This window comes from Perognathus longimembris, chromosome 20, assembly GCF_023159225.1.
Source record: "Perognathus longimembris pacificus isolate PPM17 chromosome 20, ASM2315922v1, whole genome shotgun sequence".
Taxonomy (NCBI): Eukaryota; Metazoa; Chordata; class Mammalia; order Rodentia; family Heteromyidae; genus Perognathus; species Perognathus longimembris.
In genome coordinates this window covers 8,696,664-8,723,318 of record NC_063180.1, presented here as the reverse complement: position 1 = coordinate 8,723,318, position 26,655 = coordinate 8,696,664, and the positions used below count along the sequence as shown (strand labels likewise).

The 26,655-nt window shown below is 43.3% G+C and overlaps 2 protein-coding genes across 3 annotated transcripts in view; one reads left to right on the top strand and one right to left on the bottom strand.

The window, feature by feature from the left end:
• Positions 1-753: 753 nt before the first annotated feature.
• LOC125368373 (5-hydroxytryptamine receptor 5B-like) lies at positions 754-15,889 on the top strand. The gene is made up of 3 exons (XM_048369317.1): positions 754-1,530; positions 2,205-2,225; positions 14,771-15,889. Exons 1-3 carry the CDS (start codon positions 754-756, stop codon positions 15,077-15,079), a joined length of 1,107 nt encoding a protein of 368 aa, XP_048225274.1. The 3' UTR covers positions 15,080-15,889.
• A 6,092-nt stretch (positions 15,890-21,981) lies between these two features.
• Ccdc93 (coiled-coil domain containing 93) overlaps positions 21,982-26,655 on the bottom strand; it is a 75,581-nt gene continuing 70,907 nt past the window's right edge. For both annotated transcript variants that reach the window (XM_048330149.1, XM_048330150.1), the window contains 2 exons: positions 22,951-23,064; positions 21,982-22,379 (listed from right to left, as the gene is read on the bottom strand). In XM_048330149.1, the coding sequence (XP_048186106.1) occupies positions 22,326-22,379; positions 22,951-23,064 (168 nt within the window). In that variant the 3' untranslated portion in view covers positions 21,982-22,325. The remainder of the gene's footprint in view (positions 22,380-22,950; positions 23,065-26,655) is intronic.

Genomic DNA, 26,655 nt, shown 5'->3' with positions numbered 1-26,655 from the left:
TAAGACTAGAGCTGGCTCAGAAGCTGGACATGACCTCTTTTTCAAGCTCTCTGCCAGCACATGCAGTAGCTACATTTTAATTTTACTTTTTCCAGGGAGTCAGGGAAGGCCCGTGGAGCGCGTGGGGCCGAAGTGCTGAGCACCGGAGGGACAGAGCCAGGTGGAGGACGTTGCCATTTGCATACTCCAACACCTGGGTCTGCTACTTGGGCTAGAGGGACAACCGAGATGCCCGGAAGCCTCCAGCGGGCTTTCCCGGGCGAGGTGGGGCCCGCTGTTTTCCGGACCTGCCGGGAGGCGGGAATGAAATTCCTCCTGGATTTCCTAAGCAGTTCGATTCCCTCCTCCGCGGACTGCGCTGCAGGCCTGGCCTCCCCCGGCACCCTCCCAAGAGTGCTCTCCAGCCCCCCAGCTCCAACTGCGGCGGGCAGGGGGGTGGGGCGATGCAGCAAGCCCCGCCCTCCTGCGCGCCCCGGCTGCGGGACCCGGTCCGCTTCCCCGCCCTCTGATTGCAGGCTGCCCGGGGACCCGCATGCCCGGCGGGGCGACACGGGAGAGACCCCAATTTTTCTTGTCTTCTTTTTTTCTTTCCTCCATTGTATAACAGGTTTCCCGAGGGGGGCGCCCAAGGGAGACTGCAGCTCAGCAGAGGAACCCAGGCAGGGCGCCCTACGCCCCTTGCCGATCTTCCCCGAGCACAGTGTCCCCTCCTACTTGCTCACCTGTGGGGTGCAGAGCCCGAGCCCGTGCGCCATGGAAGCCGCGAACCTCTCGGTGGCCACCGCAGTTCCCCTGGGACCTGAGACCTACAATGGTAGCACGGGGCCCGGCGGGGTCGTGGGGTCGAGCCCGGGTGATGCCGTCCTCCCTGGCCGGGCGCCCCCATTCTCTGTCTTCACCGTGCTGGTGGTAACGCTGCTGGCGCTGCTGATCGCTGCCACTTTCTTGTGGAATCTGCTGGTGCTGGTCACCATCCTGCGCGTCCGCACCTTCCATCGCGTGCCGCACAACCTCGTGGCCTCGACGGCCATCTCGGACGTGCTTGTGGCAGCCGTGGTGATGCCATTGAGTCTGGTGAGCGAGCTGTCGGCGGGGAGGCGGTGGCGTCTGGGCCGAAGCCTGTGTCACGTGTGGATCTCCCTCGACGTGCTGTGCTGCACCGCCAGCATCTGGAACGTGGCGGCCATCGCCCTGGACCGGTACTGGACCATCACGCGCCACCTGCAGTACTCGCTGCACGCCCGCCGCCGCGCCTCGGCGCTCATGATCACGCTCACCTGGGCCCTGGCGGCACTCATCGCCCTCGCCCCACTGCTCTTCGGCTGGGGCGAGGCATACGACGTGGGGAGCCAGCGGTGCCAGGTGAGCCAGGAACCCTCCTACGCCATCTTCTCCACCTGCGGCGCCTTTTACCTGCCGCTTGGCGTCGTGTTGTTCGTCTACTGGAAGATCTACAAGGCGGCCAAAATTCGGTTTGGTACCTGCCGCCGAGGGGCTGTGCTGCCGTTGCCCGCCACCGTGCAGGTGAGGGTTCAGATGTGTTCCTGGGGGGATCTGGGGCGCTGGGGAAGGGGGAGGTTTGGGAAAGGGAGAGGGCGTGGACGCTTGCGCGTGCGCCAGGGCCAGTCGCCAACGCAGCTGGAGCGCCAGAAGAATATGCCATCTGCTTTTGCGAGGAACTCCTGGAGCCGCCTGTCAATTGTGCATCTGGTGTGCCCGCGAAGGTCGCCATCTGTGCGGCTTACGCCACGGACTAGGTTTCACCACTCTCACACGAGGACTGAACCCCAGTCGGTGTTGTTTGCAGGTGCAGCCTCCCTTCACAGTGGTGGGATCGCTGCATTCTCTGTGCCTTCCTTGCCTGTCGAAGTTGTGTTCAAATCAGGCTCGGCTTCTTGGGTCTGTCTTGACTTGCAGGACTGTGATTGGCTAGAATTAGACTTGGTATAGAGGAGGAAATTCCTCTCACCTGTATTAGTTTGTTTCCATCGGACCCTATTCCATCCCCTGCAGTCTAGTGATGCCTCAGCAATCAACTACCTGCCTCTTCCCTGGTCAAGGGAAAAGTGAAGGTAAACAAAACAAAACAAAAGAAAACCCCAAGCGTCACTGGGTGCGGGCGGCTTACTCCTGTAATCCTACTACTCAAGAGGCTGAGATCTGAGGACCGTGGTTCAAAGCCAGCCAGAAAGCAAGCCCAGCAGGAAAGTCCACAAGACTCTTATGTCCAGTTAGCTACAAAAAAGTCAGAATGGAGCTGTAGTTCAAGCGGTAGAGTGCTGGTCTCAAGCACAAGGCTCATGACAGTGCCCGGGCCCTGAGTTCAACCCCTCTCCCCTATCCATGTGCCACTTTCCCTTGGTTATCTCAATGGTAAGGATATCCTCTAGTGGTTTTGGGAAGAAACAAAAGAATGGATTGCAATCCCAGCTTGGGACATCTGTTGCTTAATTTATCTGTGCTTTATTTCTTATTTAAACAAGTGTATTCCTACTTTATACAGCCCTTGGTGAAGATTCCAGGAGGTCAGGAATGTAAGACATGCTAAGTGAATACACTGGCTAGAGAAAAATGAACAGGGTATTGACTGGCAGTATACAAGGAATGTAAGATTCCATTGGATGTGTAATGATTGAGGAGCTGCATTTGTAAGATCTCTGATGTTCTATGTGGAGGCTTTTTATCTTTTGGCCAGTATCTAAGATATGCTCAGCTACCACCTTACCCTGGAGATCCAAACTTTGCTCAGGTATTCCAGGCAGTAACCTCCCAGTCTGGAGTACAAAAGGGCTCATTTCGTACACCCTATTTTATTTTATTTGCCAGTCCTGGGGCTTGGACTCAGGGCCTGAGCACTGACCCTGGCTTCTTTTTGCCCAAGGCTAGCACCCTACTATTTGAGCCACAGCACCACTTCTGGCTTTTTCTATATATGTGGTGCTGAGGAATCGAACCCAGGGCTTCATGTATGCAAGGCAAGTACTCTACCATTAGGCCACATTCCAAACTCCCATACATCTATTTTAAAATAACAATACATGGACTGGGCAAGGAGTGCAGAAGAGTGGAAGAGACAGGGAAAAGTCTAGTTGCTGTTTTTATTTCAGAAAATTAATCCAGATACTTTGGCTACCACACAAGCACATGCACTTTAAAAAGCAGGCTCTTTTTTTTAAATTAAATGGTAGAGGAACTTTTTAACATAAAATAGGAATGTCAGAACTATAATTAGAACGTGATGGTAAGGAGAGCTTTATTTAAAATTAATGATGTTCTTTAAAAGGTCCCTCGGAAATGCCTGGGGTGATTATAGCTTTTCTGTCTGGTTACCAAGGTAAGGCTGACTTTTAATAACTACATCAAACCAGCAGGCACCCATAGAAATCAGAGGGAAGTGGATACTAGAAAGATTTGCCAAGCTGATTTTCCTGGTCATTTAGGGAAGATTCAATCCAGGAACTGAATGAGGAAGGTGATGTAAAGAAGAGATGAATGGGTGGAAGGATGGCAGTCAGGAGTGATTCATGATTGGAAGGAAGGGCTTTAGGGGCCAGGGCAAAGATGGCATTTAGCCACTCCTGGCATGTACCCGGGGCAAGCTCTTCTCATGATGGGCCTTAACTTTTTACCTATCCTGGGGTTTGAACTCAGGGCTTCCAACTCATTTAGCTGCTTGCTCACTGGTGGTGCTCTACCACATCAACTGCACATCCAGCTTGGCATTTTTGCTAGTTAGAGGTGGATTTTGGAGGCCTTTTCTGCCTGGGCTCTTTTCAGACCTCTATCCTCCAGAGCTCAGCCTCTTGAATAACTAAGATTACAGGTGTGAGCCACTAATGCCTGGTGGCATTACTTCTGTAATACACAGAATTGGTTTGCAATGTCTAAGAGCCATGGGAAGCTGAGACTGTAAATGAAATAGAGCATCTCATTTTGAGGGGCGGCATCAAGGCCTCACTTAAAATCCTGTGTAATGTTTCTGTCAGCATTTGCAAGTCCTCTGGCTATGTGAAATCAAAGACAGATGTTTAAAATGATGTGCCAGGAAATGTATCCCTGTACTTTCCCCCACCTGCACCCTAGAGGCAGTGATGCTGAATTGGATTTAGATGCTGTGAAACATCTGCATTTCTTTGTGAGGGTGGCAGAAGCCTCTTGATGACGCTGTGTACATCCTTCATCTTTTTTCCCTCAAGAATGCGATGGTTAGGTCCCAGCTTGAAAACAGTATCAGAAAGGTATCTTCTATAGTTCTTGGACTGGGATTTGACCTTTGGAAAAATGCAAAATTTGAAAGTATGAAGGATAAAAAAAAGTGAATGTGGAGCAAATTTTGTCTTCCAGGCACTGTGCTTGATGTTTTATGTTCACCTTGGACTAAATGGTCATGATCATGGTCCAGCACAGTGGTCTCCCACAGCCTCTGTTAGGAGAAGTAAGCATGAGCGGCAGTAATGTACTACCCCCATCTAGAAGAAGTTGATTTCACTCTCATACTGAGTTCAGTGTGGGTCTGGTAGCTCTCCCACATAAATCTCTTGTAGACAGTAAGGCATGGATTTAATTTTTAACTATGGTATCTAGCACAGGTGGCTTCCAAAGTTGATGGGGAAAGAGAGGGGTGTGGAGATGAATCAGCTGGTAACTGTCTTCTCCTGGAGTGGACATGACACACAGGTATCAGGTGGAGAAACTGGTAGGTGCCAAATCCAAAGGCAGTACGTGCTTTTCATTACTTCGTGCTGCCACCGGGCATTTGACTTCTGAGACCTGCCCCTCTGCACCTGGACATCGCACCTGCAGAGGAATCAGACAGCATAGCCAATCAAGGTGGGCGCCAGGAAACAGGATCTCCAAACTACCCACAGCAAGGGCGTCTTTCCAGGAGGGCTAAATGCAGCAGAGCACACACATACTGTCAACATCTCTCAGTGAACAAATTTAATTCCTGGCCTGGCTGGCTGACTCATGCCCTTCCTTTCCCTCCCCCTCCCTCCTTTCTTCCTTCCCTCCCTCCCTCCCTCTCCCCTTCCCCCCTCTCTCCCTCTCTCCTCCTTCCTTCCTTCCTTCCTTCCTTCCTTCCTTCCTTCCTTCCTTCTTTCTTTCTTTCTTTCTTTCTTTCTTTCTTTCTTTCTTTCTTTCTTTCTTTCTTTTTCTTTCTTTCTTTCTTTCTTCCTTCTTTGTGCCAGTACTAGAGCTGGAACTCAGAGCCTGGGCATTGTTCTGAGCTCTTTCACTCAAGGTTGGCACTCTGCCACTTGAGCCATAGTTGCACTTCTGGCTTTTTAATGCTTAGCTGCAGATAAAAGTCTCACAGACTTTCCTGCCTGGGCTGCATAGCTAGTATTACAGGTGTGAGCCTGGTACCTGGACTTTCATTTTTAACTAATTAATGCTTGTTTGTTTTCCTTTTCAGATTCAATTTGATTTTTGAATTAGCATACACTAGAAATACAAGGGGGCTATATTGTAATAATTCCATACATGTATACAGTGTGCTTTGAATAAGTCCACTTACTCCATTCCATTATATTCCCAATCCTCATCTTTCCTGCCCCCTTTTCAAATAGAATTTGAGGAGCTAAATAAGCTGTCTTCAAATATATGTGTGTATGCATGTGAATATGTATGTGTACATATGTGTATATGTGTCTGTACCTTGAGTCTCTTTACTGCACACTATCTTTTCCTTTCCAATCCCCTCTAGACAGTCCTCATTTTACATTTATGTCCTGTATTGTTATTAATCATCATTATCATTTCAGCTCTGTATTCCACAAATGAGCAAGAACATACAGTATTTGACTTAACTCACTCAACATAATGACTCCAATTCAAATATATTAAAAAGATTATCTTTTCTCTCAAATGTGCACTTAGCACCTATGTTAAAAATCATTTGGCTGTAGGTGTGTAGGTTTACTTCTATTGATCTATTGTTCCATTGATCTATGGATGTCAGGTGGCATAATACTTCCTGCCATTCTTTTTGCTCAATTGCTTTGCCTATTTGGGAGTTCTTCGGGTTGGGCATACATTTTAGAACTATTTTTGTGGGGCTTTTCCTTCTAGTTTTGCAAAGACTCCCATTGGGTAACTGTACAAGAAATGTATCCAAGGCCTAACGTATGAAACTGTAACCTCTCTGTACATCACTTTGACAATAAATAAGGATTTTTAAAAAAGACTCCCATTGGTATTTTGAAAGAGATTTCATTAAATCTGTAAATCACTTTGGGTACTTTGGACCTTTTACCATCAATTTATGAACACAGGATATCTCTACATTTTTGTGTCCTCTACACAGCATTGGTAATACTTGTAAAAGGAACTTTTAAGCCATCTAGACTGGGGCTAACCTGGATTGTCCTGGGTCCCCTAACTTCAAGGACTAGTACAGTCCTAAGAAGAGGGGAGGTGTGTTACAGATCCATGCTGAGTCTGAAACAGATGTCAAAACTCAAGTCTGTCACACCAGCCTACAGGTGTCTGATGCTGGAGCTTGTCTGGGGTGTCCATCTATGAGCTCCAAGTTGTGCATGGCGCCTTCTGTTTCTACCAGGAGCTGTGTCTCAGCCCAGAGGGCCTGACGCTTGGTTCCAAGATTAATCTTTGTGCTTACTTCCATGCTGTGCTCCCCAGAAGCTTGAGTGCTGCTCCCACTCTGCTCCCTGAGGTTGGAGGAGGGGTGGAGGCAGTCAGCTCCAGGAGTTCGGCTATCACTTCCCTGTAATATTCTTCCTGGCTCCCACTGTATCACAGTGCTTGTCCTTACCTTTACTTCCATTTTTTTTCCCTCTCATTAGGTTGTTAGTAGAGAGTAAAGAAGGGAAAGAGAAACAGAGAATGTAGACATCTGTGGTGCTGGGACTGTTTACACATTTGACTTTGTAATAAGCATCTCCTTAAATCTATATGGTTCCTAGACAATGTTGGAAGAGGGCAAACACAAACTCTAAACTCTTTTTTTTTTTTGTAGATTTCATAATTTCTTGCAAATTACGTTTCTTTTTTTCTTTTTGTCTGGGTGCTGTCCCTGAGCTTTTTAGCTCAAGGCTAGTATTCTAGAGCTACAGCTCTACTTCTAGCTTAAAAAATTGTTATTATAAAAGTGATGTACAAGCGGGTCACAGTTATGTAAGTCAGGTGAAGAGTACCTTTCTTTTTAGAAAATGTCATCCCTTCCTTTACTTTCTCCAGTGTTCCCCTCCATCTCCACTCACAATTGACAAGTTATATAGTTCATTTTCAACAGTGTCTAGTGAGTACAACTGCTGTATTTTTTTTTCCCAGTCCTGAGGCTCAAACTCTGGGCCTGGGCAGTGTCCCAGAGCTCCTTTTTGTTCAAGGCTAGCACTCTACCACTTGAGCCCCACAGTACCACTTGCTTTTTCTGTGTAGTTTACTGGAGATAAAAGTCTCACAGACTTTTCTGCCTGGTTTGGCTTCGAACCCATGATCCTCAGATCTTAGACCCTTACTATCTGGGATTACAGGCATTAGCCACTTGTGCCCAGCACCACTGCTGCCTTTGTTCAACTGCTGTACGTCTAGATTTTTGAGGATTAATTGGAGATAAGAATTCATGATTTTTCCTGCCTAGGCTGGCTTTGACCCACAATTCTCAGATCTTAGCTTCCTCAATAGCTAGGATAACAAGCATGAGCCAACGATGCACAGCAGTAAATGGAATCTTTGAACTTCCTGCAAAGTGAGGCATGTAGCTCACTCAATTTGCTGACCTTACTGAATAGTGCCCCGGAGGGAGATGCTCCATGGGCCTGGCCTTCTTGGAGGGCTCACCTCAGGGGTAGAACCCACAGCAGTAATCAGGACTCTGAAGATGGACTGGGCCTCATTCCTGGACATGGCCCAATAAGGGACATATCAGAACAGCAGGAGAGGACAATGCGTATAAATAACAAGACCTTTCCTCTCTCCTGGCTCCTTCTCCATGTACTGAGCATAGCTGGTTTGGAGTGCAGAGAACTGAAGATAAAAGACATGGTCTCAACAGAGAAGCTGGGAATGTAAAAGGAGATGATTTGGGATCAGATGATTCTGAAGCTGGAAACACAAATGTAGCCTATCTTCAAGAATGCATTGATTTCACTTTTCCTTTCTCAGCATCAATCCCAGTGGATTGCCATGCTTGAGCAAATGAACTCCCAACAACAAAAACTATGTTTTTCAGACATTAACACGATAACAACTGCCCCTTAAGCAAAAGTGCATTCTGTCGTGTGTTTTACTAGAATGAAGGAGTGGTTGACTTACATCAAGCCCAACTGTGCTCTTGCTTTTATGCTTACAAGGAATATTCCTTGCTTGGTTTCTTTTGCACACGAAAAGCAGCTGAGGTAATTTCCTGCTCTAGGTTGTCAGACGAGCTAGACACTTTGTTTACGTGGGGTGATATTTTGGTTACTTGTCTCTTGAAAGCACTTTGGAGAAATCACACTTGGAGCTTGGATATAACAGAGAAAATGAAGTCCAGCAATTCCAAGCCAATCTGAGAGCAGTGCTTAGAAATGGGGCATGTCAGTTATAATCCAACTTCACATCAACTCCACTACGGGGAGCTCCCAATGTCCTCTCTCCTCCCAGAGATGTGATGCTTGATTATGCACTGGTCTGGTACTGAATATCTGGCCCAACATGGCAATAGCATTTTCTAGAGAAGGGAGGAGAGGAACATGAAGCTGATGTCTGAGGTCCTATGCTACACTACAATCTCACTGCAATCCTCAGAATGAACGTATGCTATAGAAAACGTTTGTCTTTGTTATAGGTGAGGAAATGGCACTTGAAGTGGATTCATCACTAACTGTGAATGCTCTGAGCTTTGTTTTCTCATTCATTCCTACACAGCTGCTGTCACAATTCAGGTCCTAGACAAACATTCAGAACTGTGAAGGACCTCTGACTTTACCCTATTTGCTAGTTAGTAAGTCAACCTACTATAGTTTACTATGTAGAAAGAAAACACTGGACTTTTGGTATGGAGGTCAAGGGAGGCTGTCAGGTCATGTGAGCTTTGTGTTCCTGGCAGTCATCTTCCCACCGATGCTGCTCAGGAGGTATCTGGGCCTGCATCATAACCCAGAAAATCTCAGATCAGGGCACCCAAACCTTGTCTAGAGTTGGACAGTAAATAGACCTCATAATTTTAACTTGTTATGTGGTCCAGTCCCTTTTGTGCTACTATAACAGAATCTCTGAGATGGGATAATTTATAATCAAGAAATTTATTGGCCCACCATTCTGGAGGCTGGTGGGGAGAAGGACTTTCAGTACTGTCATGGAGAGACAGGTTTGGAGAGGCAGGAGGTTTGCCAGTTCTCAAGCCCCAGTCTGACACTGAGGCTCCTGCTTTTATTATTTAGCATTGGAAGGATCTTTATTCTCTTCCATCCTTACCTTATGATATATGTGTGAGTGGGTGTGTGTGTGTGCGCGTGCGTGTGCGTGCATATATATGCATATTTGACCTTAACCTATGTTGTATACATATATTTATACATGTATGTACATATCTATCCATCATGCTATTGTGGTACATATTTTATGCTACTGAGGTTTGAACTTGTTAGGGAGATGCTCTACTATTGGAGTCATGCCTCTATAGCTTTTTTTTTTTTTGCCTGTGGCTGATATTGGAATGTTATTCTCCTATTTGTATCTCCCATGGAGATGGGACTACAGGTAGCCTTTTGGTCCTGGGGCTTGGGCTCAGGTATTGTCCCTTGAGCTTGCTTGCTCAAGGTTCATGCTTTGCCACTTGAACCAGAGCTCCACTTCTGGCTGTTGGGTGGTTAATTGGAGACAAGAATTTTGTGGACTTTCTTGCCTAGGCTGGCTTTGAACCATGATCATCAGATCCCAGCTAGGATTAAAGAAGTTAGCCACTGACACCTGGTTCACCTAATATTTTTTTTTTGATGAACTATAGTTTAAGTGCTTTCCTTCCCTTTCCCTTCCCTCTCCCCTTACTTTTCCCTTTTCCTTTCCACTTTCCTTTCCTTCTTTTTGTCCCTCCCTCCCTCCTTCCTCCCTCCCTTTCCTTCCTTCCTTCCTTCCTTCCTTCCTTCCTTCCTTCCTTCCTTCCTTCCTTCCTTCCTTCCTTCCTTCCTTGCCAAGGCATGCCAAGGCATTGTGCATGCTAGACAAGCACTCTAACACAGAGCTACATCCTTAGTCCCCAAAATGTTTTGTATACATGAAGCCCTGGGTTCAATTCCCCAGCACCACATATATACAAAAGGCCAGAAGTGGTGCTGTGGCTCAAGTGGCAGAGTGCTAGCCTTGAGCAAAAAGAAGCCAGGGACAGTGCTCAGGCCCTGAGTCCAAGGCCCAGAACTGGCAAAAATAAATAAATAAATAAATAAGGTTAAAAAATGGTTCTTGAATGAAACAAGGAATGTTGAACAAGACTACACCAACTTTATGTTATTTTAATCATATATTGTTTTTAAGTTAGTAAACCTTTTAGAGCACTTCTAATTCCACAGCTAAATTGAGCAGAAATTGGTATTAGCATGTATTTTCTCTCCCATGCCCATAGAACTTCCTACTACCAACAGCTCCACACTATAATAGTACATTTGTTAAAAACTGGTCACTCTACGTGGATAATCAGTAACATACAAAGTCCCCAGTTTATGCTAGGGTTCAATGTCTGTATTGAATTTTGTGAGGTTAGACAAAATGTATAATACCATGAATCCACCATTGTGGTACCATACAGAGAATATCCCCGAATATCCTCTCTGCTCAGCTCAATTATCTCAACCTCTGGCAATCGGTTTCTTTTTTTTTTTTTTATTCTTATCTCTGTAATATGATCTAATCAGAATCATGCAATGTAGTCATTTTAGTATGGCACTGTTCCCTTATTTGTAGATATTTAAGTTTCCTCCATGTCTTTTCATGGCTTGGTAGTTCATTTCTTTCTAGAACTGAACAGTATTCCATTGTCCTGAAATATTTATCTACTCGCCTACTAAAGGGCATCTTGACTGCTTCTAAGATTTTGTTTGTTTGTGGTTTTTTACTTATTTATTTATTTTTTATTTTTACAGTTATGGGGCTTGAACTCTGGGCCTGGGTGCTGTACCTGAGCACTTCAGCTCAAGGTTAGCACTGTACCACTTGAGCCACAGTGCTACTTCTGGTTTTCTGTGGTTAATTGGAGATAAAAGTCTTACAAACTTTCCTGCCTGGGCTGGTTTTGAACCTCAATCCTCAGATCTCAGCCTCCTGAGTAGCTAGGATTACAGGTGTGAGCCACCAGCGCCCAACTGCTTCTAAGTTTTGGCAATTAAAAATAAAGTTGTCACAAACAATTTGGGGCAGGCTTTTGTGTAGATATATTTCTTCATATGCTTTGGGTAAATACCAAAAAACACACTGCTTGATAGAATGGTATAAAGTCTGTTTAATTTTGATGGGAACAACCAGTCTTCTAAAGTAGTTGTACCATTTTTACATTTAAATGATAACAGGATGTGGGAGCATTTTTCATATGCTTTTATGAGACATATATATTCTTTTCTTCGATGTCTGTTAAAGTGTTTAATCCATTTTTAAGCCAGGTGGTTTTGCATTCTTATTCTATAGTTTAAAGAGTAATTCATAGAAGTTGGTACTGTGGCTCAAAGTGGTAGAGTGCTAGAGAGCTCAGAGACAGTGCCCAAGTTCTGAGTGCCAAGCTCCATAACTGACTCCCCCCCTCCCCCCACCAAAGAAAAATTCATATTTGGGTGATGGATCTTTATCTGATGCATCTTTTGCAAATATTTTCCCTTACACTATGACTTGTCTTACTTTTGTTTTTAGCAGAAAATATTTTTAATTTATTTTTTGTGTTTATGTAGTGGCAAGGAATTGTACCGGGCTTCATGCATGCTAGGCAAGCTCTTTACCACTAAGCCACATTCCTTACCAGAAAATATTTTTTTAATGAAGCCTGATATGCCAATTGTGCCCTGGTATTGCACCTAAAAATATTATCATCAAATCCAAGGTAACAGAAATGTTCTCCTATGCTCCTTTCTGGGAGTTTTAAAGGTTTGCACTTTACATTCAAGTTATGACATATTTTCAGTTAATTATTTTGTGATGGGTATAAGGTCTACGTCTTTGTTCTTTGTTCTTGTGGATGCCTGCCGTGGTTCCAGAACCAAGACTATCTTTTATCCAATGTGTTGCCTTTGCTCCTTTGTCGGAGATCAGTTGACTATATTCATGTGGATCTATTTCTGGGGTCCCTATAATGTTCCATCAGTATATTGTATATGTCTGTTCTTTCACCAGCACAACATTGATTTGATTATTGTAGCTTTATAGTATATCTTCAAGATGGGTAATGTCCTCTAACTTTGCTCTTCAATATTGTGTTGGATTATCCCAAGTTTTGTTGCTTCTCTACCTAAACATTAAATGTAATTTGTTGATATTCACCAAATAACTTGCTAGCATTTTGGTTGGAACTATACTGAACCTATAATTTCAACTTGAAAAGAACTGACACATTAATTAAGTTCTTTGATTTCTTTCTTTAGTTTTGCTTTTTTATTTATATAGATATTGCAATTATTTTGTTAGACTTGTATCTAAGTGTTGCATACTCTGCAGATGCTAATGTGAATAACATTGCATAATTTCAAATTCTACCTGTTCATTATTGGCATGCAGGAAAACTGACATTTTTGTACTGATTTTATACCCAGAAACCCTGTTATAATGTATTATTAGCTCCAAGGGTTTCCTTATTGTTGATTCTTTCAGAGTTTGTCATCTGTGAAGTTGTATGCCTTCCTTCCTCATCTATGTATTTTCTTCTCTTATTACAGTAAAGATATCCTTGCATTGTTCTTGATCTTTATGAATTGTTTTTACTTTCTCATTAAATAGTGTTCACTGTAAAATTAGTTTTTGTATATACTTTTTATTTAAAGTTGAGGACATTCCCATCTATTATTTTATTGAGACTCTTTTGCTAATCATAAATGGTGTTGGATTTTTTTCCCATCTATTCTTATGGTCATGTGGTATTTCCTCCATTGGTTGATGTGATGGATACCATTAATAGACTCTGGAATGTTAAACTAGCCTTGCATTCCTTGGATATGGTTGAGACTTCCATACCTGAGATATACCTGGCATATAATACGTTTTTGTATATTGTTGAAGGCATTATGCTAATATCTGTTGGAGTAAATATTTTATTTCTTTTTGCTTGTATGGTTTCTGGAAGTCAAATGCATTTGTTATATTTGTTCCTTCTTTAAGTGTTTTGCTTTGTGTTTTTTTCAAGAGTTTCCCCCCCCTTACCTTGGCATTTATCCTTTCTATGTTTTGCTCTTCCTGGAATTATGGTTTGGTGGCTGACATTAATGAAGGGACCTCTCTTCAATGATCAGATATATTACTTCTCTTCCAGTTCCTTCTCTGTTATTTTCATTGCATTTATGTCATCCTTGGTAGTTATACCAGTGTTCTTAGATGAGTTTTTCCCAGTCTTTTTCTCTTTGTATTTCACTTTTGGTAGTTGCTACTGTTGTATAGCCTTGAGTTTAGAAATACTTCCCTCGCCTATGTACAGTCTCCTAAGGAGTCCGAAGGGTGTCCTTCACTTCTGCTACTCTCCCATTCATTTCTGGATCACTACCATTTCTTATTAATTAGTTCTTAGAGTTTCCCTCTCTGCCTAGATTGTCTATTCTCATATGTGACTTATCTTTTCTAAGGCCTTAGCATTTATAGTTCTTAAAACTGTTCTGATCTTATATCTCCCAACTTAACAGCCACAGTGACTGGTTCTGATAATTATTCAGTGCCTTGTATTGTGTGTGTGTGTGTGTGTGTAAAGGGGTCATGATGTATGTAACATGGTGGGTAAGGTATCTGGAGGCAGGAAGCATTAATCTTTTTGGAGTCTGTATTCCTATAAACTTCACTAATGTTAATGAGTCCCACATCCCACTCAAGTGGGGTAGGAAGGGTAGAGGGTGGTGGGTATTTCCCCTTCCTTGTGTAGATTAGGCTCTGGTAAATTAACTTCTAATGAGGGTGGGCCTTGTTACAAAGATCAGGATGATCTGCAGTATTTGAAAATGGAAATTCCATTCCACTACTTGAAAGCACAAAGTGAATTCTCCAGTGTTCACTACAAGGACTAAATAAAACTCCTGAGGAGACATGAGTGTGAACCTTTGCTCTCCACCTTGCTCACAGGGTTATCACAGTGTTTTTAACTGTTAACTTCTCCACTGTGAGCCTCCAGCAGTTTGTCAACTACCCTTCTAAGTTTTCTACCCATAGTTTCTATTCTGGTAAGCTGTGATTACTGTATTTACCTTTCTTTGGAACAGCATTCAGCCTGGTGATATCACTTCTCTAAGAATTGTTGCTGGGCAATGGTGGTACACTCCTTTAATATGAGCTACTCAGGAGGCTAAGACTGAGAATCCAGGTTTGAAGCCAGCCCATGAGGGAAAGCCCATTGACTCTCATCTCCAATCAACTACTAAAACAAAACAAAATGCTGGAATTGGAGCTGTGGCTCAAGAGGCAGAGTGCTAGCCTTGAGCATAAAAGCTCAGAGAAAACTTCCAGGTCCTGAGTTCAAGCCTTAAGACACACACGCACACACAGACACACACGCGCACACACACACACACACACACACACTGATTTTTTCTTTTAGAGTCTTTTTTCCTTGTTTCCCCATTTTCTTTCTTCAGGTGAAGGAGGAACCGAGACTGAGATGGTGTTCACAGCACGTTGTCGAGCAAGTGTGCCGTTCCAGGCAAGTGGTGAGTCATGGAGAGAGCAGAAGGAGAAGCGAGCAGCCATGATGGTGGGGATTCTGATTGGTGTGTTTGTGCTGTGCTGGATCCCCTTCTTCCTCACAGAGCTCATCAGCCCTCTCTGTGCCTGCAGTGTCCCCCCAATCTGGAAAAGCATATTTTTATGGCTTGGGTACTCCAATTCTTTCTTCAACCCCCTGATTTACACAGCATTTAATAAGAACTACAACAATGCCTTCAAGAGTCTCTTTACCAAGCAGAGATAAAAGGAGCTGGAGAAATATGTGAGCAGTTGTATTTCCTTTCACCAATGATGTAGAAACCGTCACTTCACAATTGAACACTAATGATGTTTTAAGAATCACATCATTGGGCATGGGCCATAGAGAGCTCTGTGTCTTTGTGAGAGCTCTCACAAAGACAGAAAATGAATGACAACTGTGCAGTTTTGCCTTCTACATATGTGCTTACCTATGTACACAGCAGACATCACTAACTGATCATGGAATTCTTTCCCACTGAGTAGAAACTCCACCTCTGAATCTTTTCAGAATAACATCTTAGGTAGTTACTGCCAATTGGTTAGAATTGATGCATCAAAGCTGATTTACCTTCTCTTTGTCTAATACTGTTTCTCAGTAAGGGTCTTTCAGGTCCATCAGGAGACTGTTACCTTGTGAAAGACCCAGCTACCCGTTTTCAACCAGACTTAGCTTGGCTTTCTTAGCACCTTAAAACATCCCCAACAAGATAGTGTACCTCAGTTTGTTAGATGCAACCTATACTACTGAGTCAGATTCTTAAAGAGGAAGTCTGGTGATATAGTACCATGTTTTCAGTGATTTTAGTTTTTAAGTAGTGGGCAATGCCACTAGATACTTAGGTTGGTCTTTAGACTGGTTAAACTAGAATTCTCAGTGACATAAGCAGCAGCTCTTAAAGTTCATCACATGATTTCACTGTGGCTAGAGGTGAGAACTGCTGGTGAGGGGTGTGTGTGTGTGTGTGTGTGTGAAGTCCTAGGGCTAGAACTCAGGGCCTGGGTGCTGTCCCTGAGCTTTTTTTTCCCCTCAAGGTTAGCACTCTACCACTTGATTCACAGCTTTACTTCTGGTTTTCTTGGTAGTTAATTGGATTTAAGAGTCTCATGGATTTTCTTGCCCAGGCTGGCTTGGAGCCACGATCCTCAGATCTCAACCTTGAGTTGCTAAGATTATAGGTCTAAAGCTACTGATGCCCTGCTTCTGCTTCTTTACCACAGGGATAGCAACTATGAGAAATTTCTGGTTGCTTCACATACTGATTTGAATGTCTAATAAAAATAACTTTTAAGGCATTCTTTACTAGGCTTTGGATCATTTTCTTCATGACCCACATAACAAAATGGGAACTAAAATGCTTGCTGTAGGACTTAAGAACACCACCAAGAAAAACTCTATGTAACTACTGAACATGGTTTGTACCTACAACAAGCTTCTATCTCTTGCTATATGTCTATGGCTCATCTGGTGTTTCACTATTCCTACTGAGTCTTCTGAGCTTGGCTTTAAGCTTCAGGTTATGACTAGGCCTCATGTCCCCCACATACCCTGCTTAGAGCCAGCAAGGAATATAACTTTCTCAAAAGAGAAGAGCAAGAGAGTTAAGCCAAACACAAATGTATTTTCAGAATGCATGTGAAGTCTGCTTAATAGCACAAGGCAAGCAAAAGTCTAAAGCCAAAGGATGGAGAATTATACTGGAGGCCTCTTCTATGGGAGAAATGAAGAATAAATGAATTAGCACTAAGAATTTTAAGGGAGAATGCAAAAAAAAAAAACCAGTTCAGAGTATAACAAGGATAACTGTTGTGAACATTTTGTTTCAGTTGCATTTTCACCTGGATTATTCCAACAGTCACTTAACAAGACTCCTGGCTTTTGCCCCATACAGTCTGCAGTCAACAGTGTCACTTGCTAGTTACTCTACCTAGAACCTTCCTCACCCAGGTCTCTGATGGATATCTTCCTTAGCTTCTGAATATAAGGAAGACCTTACAGATTTAGACACTCTTGATCCTTCTTCCTAATCTTACTCATGTTGAAGCAACAAATACTCTCTGCTTATTTGTTTGTTTTACCACTGAAAGGGGTTCTAAGAAAATAGTTTCTGGAGTGCATCAGTCTCTGCTGTAGTTCCAGTGCTGGAAAGAGTAGAAAGTTAGATTTTGTTGGCTGAATGCACCAGTTAACAATGGATTTTTCTCATAGAAGAACGTGGAGGTAAGTGGGCCTCATGTAGGTTCGCCCCCCTCATGCTGTCAGGGAAGTGGGTTCTTTCCATCTTTTCACTCTGAAAATTAAGTATGTCAGTATGTCTTAAAAACTCAGGATGACTGAAGTTCCTCAAATCTTGTCTTTTTCTCCACAATTTGAGAAAACAGGAAAAGGAGGCAGAAGCTTTACTTTTGTATCTCTTTGTCATTGGCAGAAATCTCTCTCTTGGAGGCCTTATCAGTTTCCCCTTTACAGCTTTAAGGTTAGACACTTGTCTATATATTAAATCTTGGTAAAGAGAAATGGGATTGATGTAAGGGATTTATAAGAACTCTCATGACTCCTTTCCTGGAACTGGACAAAACCAGAGTTTTACTAATGGAGAGCAGTAGGATTTCTCTGCCTGCTAGCACGTGACCCACAGGTTCCATCTCTGTCTTTTGTCAGCAACGAAGTAACACTGTGATTGTCATAAGAGCAGGAGGTGATGGCGCAGCCTCAGTGTGTTGTCAAGTCCCAGCTTCCTAGTCCATTGCCCCTTCCCTCCCTGCAGTCAACAAGCACAGCTAGTGGGAGCAGAAACAGACTCCCAAAGCTCCTCAACTATTGTTCTCAAGACCCACACAAAAGTGCAGCTGCCTCTGACTCAAAGCTTTACCTTCTTCATGAGAACTGACTTAAGAAACTAGAAGCTTTTTCCATTGTTTTTTAAAAACTAAAGCAAATTAAAATTTAAAAAACTTTATTTTTGAATAGGTAATATATGTACGCATAAAAAATTCAAAATATACAAAAGGTATAAAGTCACTCCCACTCATCTTCCCAGAGGCAACCAAGGCTACCAAGTTGCTGTGTAACTTCCTAGAGATTCTAGGCATATGCAAATAGACATGCCACTGACAAAAGTGTGAGTATATGTACATAGACACACATACACACATATATACACCTACACACATCTACCAACCTGGTTTCTCCATTCCAAACACTGCTATACAAGACTCATCATCCCCACCACTCCCCAACCCCTGCCTTAACCATGCAGCCTGAAGACAAAGAGCAAATCATAGGAACTGGCCATAATTTATTTCACTGCTTATGGGAGTTTCCAACTTTTTGCTACTACAAACATTGCTTCTGTAAAAATCCTTGTGAATAGGAACAATTGTTAGACACGGTATTGCTGGTCATGCACTTGCATTTGTGAAATAAATTGTTCAGTCTTCTTCCATCGAGGCTACTGGTTTCATGATTCTGCCAGTGCTGTCTTAAATGTTTCCTGCAGCCTGTCACACTAACCCACTTCTTGGTTTCATGTGGCTGAGACATTTCTACCAGTCAAGATACCTTCAGATTCATGGAACATTTGGAGTCAAAATATATTAATGATCTCATGTGACAATAGTATTTTCCCTTTCTGTTTCCCTCCTATATAGGGAGGAAAAAATTCTGTAATGTAATCCCTTCAAAACGTCTGAAAACTCTTGACACCATTTTCTGTTTCAACCTTCAAGATTGGAGAATAAGAAACACATTGAGCAAAAGCTGCCAAAGATGCTGAGTAGAACTGCTGACCTATTTCAAACTAAGCATAAATTAGAGGAAAGGTTAAATCTAAAACTGGCTACTACAGGGATGCAAAGCTCCAATTTGGAGAAGCCAAGTTATCCAAGCAGTATTTCCTGCTCATCCGCCTTGAGCCAGATGTGGGGAAGACCATAGTGTGACAAGGAAGGTCCCTTGCTTTTGCTACCTTTACACATTCTTGAGAACAGTGTAGTCAAGAGACCTTGCAAAGGGCTAAGAGACATTCAGGCAGCAACTGGTGCCATCAAGGCAACTTGGATCTGGCAGGGCACAGGCAGTGATCAGGGCAAAGTTAAATGGCTTTGTATATGTATTAGGCAATCAAAAAAATCATCGTCAAAGATGTCAGAGGGGACTGAGCTCAGGCACAGGGAATGTCCATGTAGGGTGAGACTAGACTCATCTGGGAAAGTGACAAAGGCTGATTAGGATGCAGAGTACTCATGATGTTGTTTTTCAAGCTGTGGATCAGGTACCAACTCTCCTCTAATGATCTCATACCATATGACTATTGTGATAAGGTTAGAGACTGTTATACATTATCTTCGGCCTACCTCCATATGTTGTAAGAATGGTGCTCTCTGTAAAAGACCAAAAGGGCATGACAGTTTCTAAGATGTGTCAAAGCACTCCCCCAGGCCATGCCCAACCTCAGGGAAAGACAGTGGCAGCCATGCTGATAGGCTCTTCACTGTACTGCTCAGTGTTAAGAGGTTCTTTTGCCTATGTTCAACATTGAGTAAGTGGTAAAGAACTTCTTTTTTTTCTTTTTTTTTTTGGCCAGTCCTGGGCCTTGAACTCAGGGCCTGAGCACTGTCCCTGGCTTCCTTTTGCTCAAGGCTAGCACTCTGCCACTTGAGCCACAGCGCCCACTTCTGGCCATTTTCTGTATATGTGGTGCTGGGGAATTGAACCCAGGGCCTCATGTATACGAGGCAAGCTCTCTTGCCACTAGGCCATATCACCAGCCCGTAAAGAACTTCTTAAAGGGTTTTTCTGCACAGCATCTTTCAAACCAATTACAAGCAATCAGAAGGGACTCTGGCTTGGACAAAATAAGTGGGAGAAGTCACTGTCTCAGCCAGAATAAGTGATAAAAGTTATTACTAGAATGCCTAGTTCCCTCTTAAACTGAATATCAGTCAGTCACTTGTAGAGCAACAGAAATCCGGGTGGATCAGGCTGCAGACCGGGTAGACTGTCCCAAATGCTCTTTCAGGCAGGTCTGCTTTGTCACTACAGATATGCATGGGGCCTGTCAAGGTGACAACCCCGAGGCCACAGGAATTGTCCCTTGTGAGGTAGTAAAAGAAATTCTTGAGACCTTTCCCTTCTCTGCTCAGGGTCTGAGGAGGGCCTAAGGGCTACAGTGTTGTTGGGGAGTGCTTCCCCAGCCTGCTGAGGAAAGATTTCTGATGTTCACTCATGTTCCTAACTTCTGATTCTGCTGCCACTCAGGAAACCTGCTGGCAGAAACCCACTGTCCTCAAGATAGGCTAGCAACCAGAGTTCTGCTTAAGCCAGAAGATCTGAAAAACAAAAGCTTATTATTCCTGACAAACTTGTAATCTGCCTAAAACATTTTCTCCTCTGTATTTTGACGACGGTTCTTTAACACATTACACCTCCCTCTAGTGGTGATGGCCTAGCTGTCCACCAGCACTGAACAGAGGCCCAGTGACTCCCAGATACATCTGAGCATCAAATTGTACCTTGCTCATGGGAGCTCTAAACCAGAACATCCCCAGGTAACCTATGGGTGGCATATGGGAGAAGGGATGCTACTGACCAGAAGCTGGCTGAGAATGGAGGGTACTAGCGGCCAGCTGTTATCAAGTTCCCTGCTTTGAATGGTCTGCTTCTGGTTGAAAACTTAGTTACGTTAAATGTACACTTAAAAAGGTTATTTAGAATGCATCTTCACACCTTACAACTCTGAACACCCAGAACAACATGGTGCTGCTGCACTCTGCCTGGGCACTAAGAAAGGTATGGCAATGGAGCGCTTCCCGTAGGTACCCCAGTTGCTTCTGGAACGGCCAGGAGGCTCAGCAGCTCCACAGCCTGGGAGGCCTGGCTACACAGCCCACCAGAGTCCTAATTACTCATGAATCAGGTTTTGTGGATTAAAAATCACGGTCTCTAATACCTTCTCTATGTCAAAACCAATGAGAAACATTAAAGCAAAGGTCTTCACTTTGGAAAAAAGTATGGTTACTTCTCACCAACACAAACACAGAGGACACGTATTCTGTGGTAACTCTAGAACACCACCTGCTCCTGCCTTCCTATACCTGTGGCCAAATTCATTCTACCTGCTCATAAAGCTCAGGCAGCCAGAGATGGATCTTTTTCATAAGGTAAGACAGATTTTTCTGAACTTAAAATCTGCTGGCTAGACAATGTATGTGCACGAGATTTATGCAGAATGGGGTAAAATCTCCACACTGGAGTTTATTGACTATGACCAAGGGGCCAGGCTTCTGACAGCCAGGGCAAAAGGTCTACATTTGTTTCAGATTGCTCATTTCCCAGGATGAAGCCAACCCCTTTGCTTCCCTTCAAATCCCTCTGAAATCTGGTGGCACAACATCTTTCCAGCCTGGTCTCTCATGACTCTACCAACCAGCTTGTGTCTCATGCCAAGACCCCCACCCCATCTTTTTGTGTGTTCTGTACTGTCGTGTACCCTCGAGTTTCTAACAATTTTCATTGAAAGCAGCCTTCCTAATATTCTAATCCTTTTCCATTTTCTCCATGAAATCTTCCACAACTCTGAACTACACTACCTGCTGTCTCTCTCTGCTGCTCTGATAGGAGGGAGAAATGTACAGATCTATTTCCTTGCTCAGACTATAACCTGCAATGTGGGTACATGGAATGTGCTTTCCATGAAGAAAAGGCTGATCATGTGTTGCCTGTAACTCACATGAAAACTGGGACACAGAAACATGTAATTCCTTATTCCCTCAATACAAGGCCCACTTTCAATGTTTCAGGTGAAATTAGCATGTAAGAACTGAACCAACAACACTGAGCTTTCATTCTAGTTCTTTGTATGTCACCCAAGCCTACAGAGTGACACCAAGAAGAGTTAGGAACAAAAGGCACCATGGTAGGTGAAGAGCCCAAGTGATTTGGCACTGTGATATGGGCTGATCATTTTCCCATAGCCTTCTGTTTGCAATGGAAACTCCTGGCCAAGTTCTGGGAGATTGTTCCCCTGGACACAACCAGATGCCTGAAGGATAGAGATTGTGCTTTACATTTGCTGGATCTCCCTCAGGGCTTATTTTTTTCTCAGCAGTTGCTCAATTAATACTAGCTAAACAAAAGAAATTCTTTTTTATTGAGTCCATACAAATACAGGTACCTTCATTAGTGCAATGTTACTGGAGGAATAACAGTCAAATGAAAACAGAAAATGAGTACTGCTCACATTTCTTCACAGGATGATGAGTGGTATCCAACCCAATGTTTATATGGTCAGATTCTATCCACTATAGCCAACAGAGATGAAATGGAAGCAAATAGGAGAAAGAAAACATCCAAGGAGTTGAAATTAATACATCAGCATCTCTCTACTGTCAGTTTCAGAACCATTCCATGATCTTGTAGTTGATACTTGGCATGAAAAAAAATCAGTAGCATACGAACTGGCTGGGAAGGTTCAGGAGGCCTTGGCTTTCACCTTGGACAGCAGCACCTCGTTTTTGCGGCCCTCCTGGAGAAGCAGAGAGAGAGGAGAGGTGTGACTATACCAGCACCCACTTGGCCCTGCTATCTTGCCAAGTCCCTCAGGAGTAGGTTCTGATAACTAAATCAGCATGGTCAAACTCCCTGGAGATCTATTATCTTTTAATACCAAAACAGATATGATGCCATTTCTATGCTGCCAGACTGAAGATACAAAGACTAGTGGTTCCAAGACTTGTGCCCTTCCTTAGCTCTCTAAAGGGACAGAAACAGAATGCAAACATGAGGCCTATGAGGTGAGAGGGATAAATAAATGGTGGAAAAGCACCTAAGGGATTTTGAGAAAGGCAGCTGGTGCACTAAACAGTGAGCAGAACACTTTGACACACTACACTAGGTGTAGTCTCAGCTTTAAGGAAAAATATTATGGAAAAATGTATACAGAAAAGGGCCCTTTGTAATTATTTCTTGCTATAATTAAAAAGTAAAGTGTCTTGTCCCTATTTCTTTCTGAAGACCACAATCTGTGTACCTGCTCTGGTGAGATGAACATAAACTTCATTTTAACTTTAACATGCCCTGCCCATCTCCCCCCTTACCTCTTTAAACTCTTTCACAGTCTTAAAGTACAGTCTCTGCTTTTCTAACAGTTCTAAGTACTGGTCGTTCAACTGATCTCTTCTCATTTTGTTTTCTTGTTTCTTCTTTTCCATCTGTTGAAAATATTTTGTGAAATAGAGGATGATGAAAAGGCACATGACAAAGGCAGCTGGTAACATCCAATAGCAACCATTGTTAACATTTCCATGGATTTCCTTCCACCTATAGATGCTGAGGCTGGCTCAACAACTTTTATTTCTTTGTATGACATTACAATTCACTCAGCAATTTAACTCTCACTAGACATCAACTGATTACATTATTTTTGTCACTACTCACAATTTCACAAGAAACAGGTGGGTAATTCACAAGTGGGACATTATATTGCCTCTGGAGGACATTTGGTAATGCCTACTGGTGGTTTTGAGAGTCACAACTGTGAAAAAGAGGAGCCACTGCTTTCAATGAGTAGAGGACAGGAATGCTGTTAAGATCAATGTACAGGACAGCCTCACATCCAAGGTCCAGCATGTTAGTGGTGTTGAGATTAAAAAAAAAACCTGACATAGGAAATTGTTTGTAATACAATAAAGATGCATACCACCTTTCCACTTGACATCACCCATTTCCATACTACAAGCTTTCTACAATTACTTTAAAAACCATACACAGTCCTTCCTGATCATTGCTTATTCATCCTTCAAATGGTAGGCAATATGGGTTATCTTAGATTATAATCACATACTAGAGGCTTGATGTTGATTTAGAGATTCATTAAAGGTTACCAAAAACTTACTGGAGCTCCCAGATGTAGCAGTGAATAGGTAAGTCCTTGCTTTCACAAGGCACACTCTAGAACAGATAAACTAAAGTTCCCACAAGCACCAGGACTTGGAAGACAATGGAGGGTTGGAGAAGGGGGAGATAACACATAGCTCCTCAGAATGGAAGGTGAGGGGGACCTCTGAGGAGGAGCACCTAAGCAGAGCTGACAGTGATGTGTACTGTATTTTCTGAAAATAAACTCAGAGCACTGGCCAGTAGAAAGTGAGAGCACACCCTTTTTCTTTTGTCTTTCTTTCCTGTGATTTTACCCCTGATGTCACTGTAACTAATTTTGGTACCCCGGATATTGTAAATACATGTGTTGGAACTAGGGAAGGGAAAGGGAATATCAAAACCAGGAGACAAAGGATAAAAAGACAAACCAATGCAACAGCAATACTTACAAAACTATACGGTGTAAACCAACTGCACAAATCATGGGGAGAGAGGAAAATGGGGAGGGGGGAGGTGGGAGGGGGAATGAGGGAGGAGGTAACAAGTTGGATAAGAAATGTATGCACTGCCTTACATATGAAACTGTAACCCCTCTGTACTTCACTTTGACGATAAAGAAATGAAAAAAAAAGTGAGAGCACAAAGAGTCATAACAGAACCAAAAGCTTATTACATGAAATAATGAATGATGATGATTTTGGAAACAAATTTAGTTAGTATACACAAGTCACAGGTGAACTGACTATACCTGAGATTCAGTACTTCTGCCCCCTCTCTCCACAACAAGGGTCTCTGCTGACCTCAAAGGTGAAATGTAATCTGGTACCTAATGCCTACCTCAACATTGTTTAGGGGGCCCAGGACTGGACACAAGAGGACTTATTTTTTGGTTCAATTCTGATCCTGTATCAGTTCCTGAGTCCCAAGTCTCTGTGCCCTCTCTTTCCATAGGTCTACACATGGACACCTGCAGCATACCTGCGCTAGGCCTTAGGTATGGCAATCTGCCTTTTGCCCAAATCTTTCAGTGGTGGTAATCTCACCTGGGAACTTTGGCCAGTGTCTTCCTGCAATGAGGAGGCAGGTTTCCTGTAGTCAGCCTTCCTCCTTGCTGACAGCAGATCTCTTGTGATCCCAACACCAGCACCAGCCCAAACTTCCAACACACTGCAATTCAACTTGCACTACTATTTCTCCTTTGACTCCACTGTAAGCCACCAGATACTTCCTGTTGCACTAGAAGGGCTGACAGCTGGCTTCCTCTCTTAGCATAGCAGCTTTAAACCAGATCCCTCTTGCCTAATTAGTATTTTAGCTAAACATCTGGCCATGACCAATTATGTTCTAGTGATACAGATAATACACTTGAATTCAATTATGAATCCACTCAGGGAAGTAGGACAGCAATAGAGGAACCATCAGAGCTTAAGGCCCAAAATGCCTATGTCAAATTCTAGCTCTGCCACTCATGTGGACCAGTGGACAGGCTATTTAATGTTTCTCAATGACAGGTTCCCTCTTAGCTATGACACAGGGATGATATAATCTAGATCACAAGTTTTGTTATAAGAAATGTGTGATGTTAAATGTTAAACAGATGATAGACTCTTTACTTCATAGTAGCTCTTCAGTAAGGCAGCTTTGCTTTTTAATACTCAATGTGCCAGAATGAATGAGCTAAGTGGGCAGAGTTCCCTCATGCTCAGAGTACGGAGCTCTAGTTTCATTTTCATATTCCCTTCAGCACCTCCTTGCCACTCAGACCACTCCTATACCTTCCTCATCTCCTCTTTACAACCAGGGTAACAACTCCATATGCTTTTGCTGAGTGAGCACTTGTTCCTAAAATTCCAGAGATCCAAAGATGTTACTTCTCTGGGTGAGGTCAAAATGCCTACTCACATGATTCCCTCTTTATTCAGAAGCCCAGATAAATAGAAATACTTGGTTTACCATGTTTACCCAATGCTAGACTATCATGCTGCCAATTCTGGAGGACAGAGACTCAACTGTCACATCAATGGAAGAAATCCCAATCCTGGCATTACAAAGACAGTGGTTTTCTTTTTTCTTTTGTAGTACTGGGGTTTAAACTCAAGGCCTTGTGATTGCTATGGAGCTGCTTTACACGACTAGCACTTTCAGCTTTAAGAATTTTTCAAATAAGGGCCTGCATTTATGCACACAATCCATCTATTTATCTTTCCCACATATCTGGGATGATAAGCACATGCCACTATGCCCAGCATTTTCTCATTTGTAGAGGCAATACCACTCAAAGTTTTCCAGTTTCTTTTTTTGTTTGTTTGCTTTTTTGACAGTAGTGGGACTTGAAATCACAGTCCAAAGCTTCCTAAAGCAGCCACTCTATATTTGAGCCATGGTACTAGCCCCACTTATTTAAGAAGACTTTTAAAAGATCTGCATAGGGCTGGGAACATGGCTTAGTGGTAGAGTGCTTGCCTCGCATGCATGAAGCTCTGGGTTCGATTCCTCAGTATCACATGAACAGAAAAAGCTGGAAATGGCACTGTGGCTCAAGTACTAGAGTGCTAGCCTTGAGCAAAAGAAACTCAGGGAGAGAGATAGTACCCAGGACCTGAGTTCAAGCCCCAGGACTGGCAAAAAAAAAAAAAAATCAGCACAGTGGGGTGCTGGTGGCTCATGCCTATACTCCTAGCTAGCTAGAAGGCTGAAATCGGAGGACTGAAGTTCAGAACCCAGGCAGGAAAGTCTGTGAGACTCTCCAATAAACTACTCAGAAAACACCAGAAGTGGTGCTGTGGCTCAAGTGGTAGAGCTCTAGCCTTGAGCAAAAGAAGCAGGGACAGAGCCTCAGCCCTGAGGTCAAGCCCTAGGACCAAAAAAAAAGGCATAGTGATTAGCTCAGTGGGTTCATGATGCCTCAGAACTGCTACTCAGGG